The sequence below is a fragment of the Nematolebias whitei genome, chromosome 17, assembly GCF_014905685.2.
Source record: "Nematolebias whitei isolate Nwh7 chromosome 17, NemWhi1, whole genome shotgun sequence".
Taxonomy (NCBI): Eukaryota; Metazoa; Chordata; class Actinopteri; order Cyprinodontiformes; family Rivulidae; genus Nematolebias; species Nematolebias whitei.
Window position 1 is genome coordinate 39,255,320 of NC_056514.1, and position 3,272 is coordinate 39,258,591.

Below are 3,272 nucleotides of genomic sequence, written 5' to 3' on the forward strand. Positions count from 1 at the left end.
TGAGACAGACATGTCCTGTGAGACAGTCACATGTCCTGTGAGACAGAGACAGTCTTCTGACGACCTTCCCTTCAAAGCTGATGCTCTGAACAAGGACAACGACCCACACAGGCGCTCCAGCATCTGGTCTGACAGAGGCACGCCGGCCCGGTTCTGACCCGGAGAAGAATGCAGTCAGAACTTTATTCACAGAATAATCAGGACAGGCTCACGTGAGTTTTCGTCTCTGATGTCTGAGATCATGAAACTGTAACTAAAGTCCTGCATGAGGTGAGTTTCTCTTCACAACACTTCACTCTGCCTCGGTTCGTCCTGAAACAATGAAAGTTAATGAGGCTGTTGGAGCAGAAAATGACTGGACGGGTACGTTATTATTATTATTATTACTATTATTACTATTATTATTTAAATTTTTACAACCATTTAATTTCTTTCTTTCTGTAGTAAAACGGTAAAAAAAAATTAAAAAAAAAGGCGCTGCAACCTGCAGCTTCACCACCAGAGGGCGACAAAACCACGAAGCTGCTCGCATGGCCTGGTTCAGAAATTATTCTTTTAAATAAAAGTTTGAAATGTTTTATTGTTTTTTTTTGTTTGTTTTTTTTATCTGTTTAACAAGACTTTTGGTACTCTATGGTTTTAGCCACAGTTCTGCTACTTTTAGCTTTTTGCTATTCTTTTGTTAATTTGAACTTTAAGCAAGTATTTTGTTTCTTTTAACTAGCATTCTACAGATTTTAGCTTTTAGCTAGTGTTCTGCTCCTTTTAGCTTGACCAGCTGAGTTTTAACCTCTGTTAGTTTTAGCTGTGGTTCGGCTCTCAGACTGTATTTTCTGGTCACATTTATTTTTTCTGTATTTTGAAGGGTTTAATCTGAAGTGTGTGTTCACACAGTCAGGATTATTAATCTGTTAACAGCTTCCACTCCTCGGGGTTTTCGGCTTCATGACAGGTTTTGGATCCTGGCTGCAGGGATTGGTTCTGGTCCAGTCTCAGGAGGGTCACTGACCTGGGTCACTGGAACCACGACTGCCACAACAAGTAGAGGGGCCACCCAGCCTGTCATCAGCTCACGGTTCAACAGCCTCTCTGATGGTATGGGGGTGCATTAGAGCCTCTGGCACAGGCAGATTACTCACCTGGACAAGGAGAAGGACGGGCTGATGTACCAGCTGCTGCCCAGCTGCGAACACTCGCGTCCTCTCGTGTCGTCAGACCCGCTGCTCAGCCTCTCGCTGGACGGGGCCCGCGTGGCGTCCGAGTCCCCCGTCACCGTGAAGATGGAGTCGGAGAAACTGGGCCGCTCGCCGTGCGCCAGCGGGGCGAAGCTGAGCTGCACGATCTGCCTGGCACTCTGGCACACCGGCCCGTGGATGGCGGGGGTCAGGGTCGGCAGGTCAAAGGTCAGCACGGTCTGGGTGCTGGAGGTCAGCAGCTCCTCGCTGTCCAGGCTGTTGTACGACGTCCCTTTGGCCCGGTGGGACTCCATGATGCTCTCAAAGTGGCGGCTGAACGTGTCCTCGGCGCCGGAGCGAGGACCGGAGACCAGGACGGGGGACTTCAGGGACGGGTTGTGGTTGTCGAAAAACGTCTCCGTGGGTCTGGACGAGGAGGACACAGCTGTGAGACAAAAACTTCTGTCTACAAACTTATGAATCATTGATGGTTCTGCTGATGAGCAGATGGAGAATGAGGTTACGAGATGCAGATTCAGAACCAGAACTGGGTCAGAGGAAAACCCAGTTTCTATCGCCTGATGTTGAGGAAGCCGGCGGGTGATCATGTTTTTCTGGGTCTGTGTATTCAGCTCATGCTTTAGAGCTGATCTGTGGTTTGTCAGACATCCTGGACGTTTGACTGTTCTCACCTCTGAACTTCAGCTACTGTTTTCAGATCTTATGCTTAGCTTAGCTTTTAGCTGCTGATTTGCTTATTTTAGTTTTAGTTTGTTTTGCTAATTTTAATCAATATCTAGTTTTCTTCATACAAGTTTTAATACTGGTTATAACTTTTAGCTACTGCTTTGATAATTGTAGCTTTTAGTTGTTGTTTAGCTTTATTTTAGTTTTTAGCAACTGTCTTGCTAAATTTAACTTTAGTTTCTGCTGTGTTAAATCTAACTTTTAGCTACTGATTTGTTAATTTTGGCTTTAAGGTATTGTGCTAGTTTTAAGTTGTAGCTACTCTTTTGCTGCTTTTATCTACTGTTTTGCTTGTTTTAGTCTTTAGCTTCTGCTTAATTACGTTTAGCATTTAGATACTATTTTGCTAAATCTAGCTGTAAGAAACTTTTACTTGTTTTAGCTATAAGGTAATGTTTTGTGGGTTTAAACCTTCAACTACACTTTTGCTGGGTTTAGCTATTAACTACAAGTTAGCTGATTCTAGCTTTTAGTTACTTTTTTGCTTGTTTAAGCTTTAGCTACTGTCTTGTTGGATTTAGCTTTGGCTACTATTTAGCTAAATTTCCCTTTAAACTACATTTTGGCTTGTTTTAGCTTTTAGTTACGCTTTTGCTGGGTTTAGTTTTAGCTCCTGTTCGGTTACAGTTTAGCTATATTTTGCTCCCGTTTCAACCAACTTTAGATTTTTGTTACTGTTTTGCATGTTTTAGCTTTTAGCTACTGTTCTGTCTCATTTTAGCCGGTTGTGATGGTTTTAGCTACAGTTCAGCTTGTTTTAGCTTGTCTTCGGCTCATTTGTCTGTCCTGTTTCAGCTTTAGTTTGGATTGTTTTAAGTTTCCCAGCAGATTTCAGCTTCTTTGTTTGCCTCTTCTTCTGTTTTGAAGTAAAAAGCTTAAGTTTCTAATTTTACTGTTTTCAGGCGAATGTTTGGGTTTCGGCTGTTCACCTCATCAGGTGCCCGAACACCTCGGGCTCCTCCTCCGCTGCGTGCTGCTGCTTCCTGCTGTCCCCCTGCATCCTCACACTGGCCCAGCTCACCATCTCCTCCTCTTCTTCCTCTGCATCATCTTCCTCCTCACTCCCCCCTCCTTTGTCCTCCCCCTCCTCCTCCGTCCTCCTCCTCAGAGGACTACTTCCTGTCCCGGAGTTGCCTTGAAAGCTGCGGTTGCTCCCGAACGCCGAGTCGGCCTCATCCTGCTGCTCGGCCAGCAGCACCTCGTCGATGTCCGTCTCGCGGTAGCAGCGGAGCGGGACGGCGTCCAGGTCGGTCTCCGAGTACTTCAGCGTCCATCGAATGATGCCGGTTTTGGGGGACGTCCCGGTGACAGCTGGGGGCGGAGTCACAAGCTCGACCTCCACGTGCCGCA

The 3,272-nt window shown here is 45.8% G+C and overlaps 1 protein-coding gene across 1 annotated transcript in view; it reads right to left on the reverse strand.

The window, feature by feature from the left end:
* The window catches only part of LOC119423563 (PH and SEC7 domain-containing protein 1), a 58,032-nt gene extending 55,025 nt beyond the window's left edge, over window positions 1–3,007 (reverse strand). Inside the window, exons 1-2 of the mRNA XM_037690961.1 lie at window positions 2,852–3,007; window positions 1,137–1,601 (exon numbers count right to left, since the gene is read on the reverse strand). Coding sequence (XP_037546889.1) covers window positions 1,137–1,601; window positions 2,852–2,946 — 560 coding nt within the window. The 5' untranslated portion in view covers window positions 2,947–3,007. The remainder of the gene's footprint in view (window positions 1–1,136; window positions 1,602–2,851) is intronic.
* Between the last annotated feature and the right edge of the window lie 265 nt (window positions 3,008–3,272).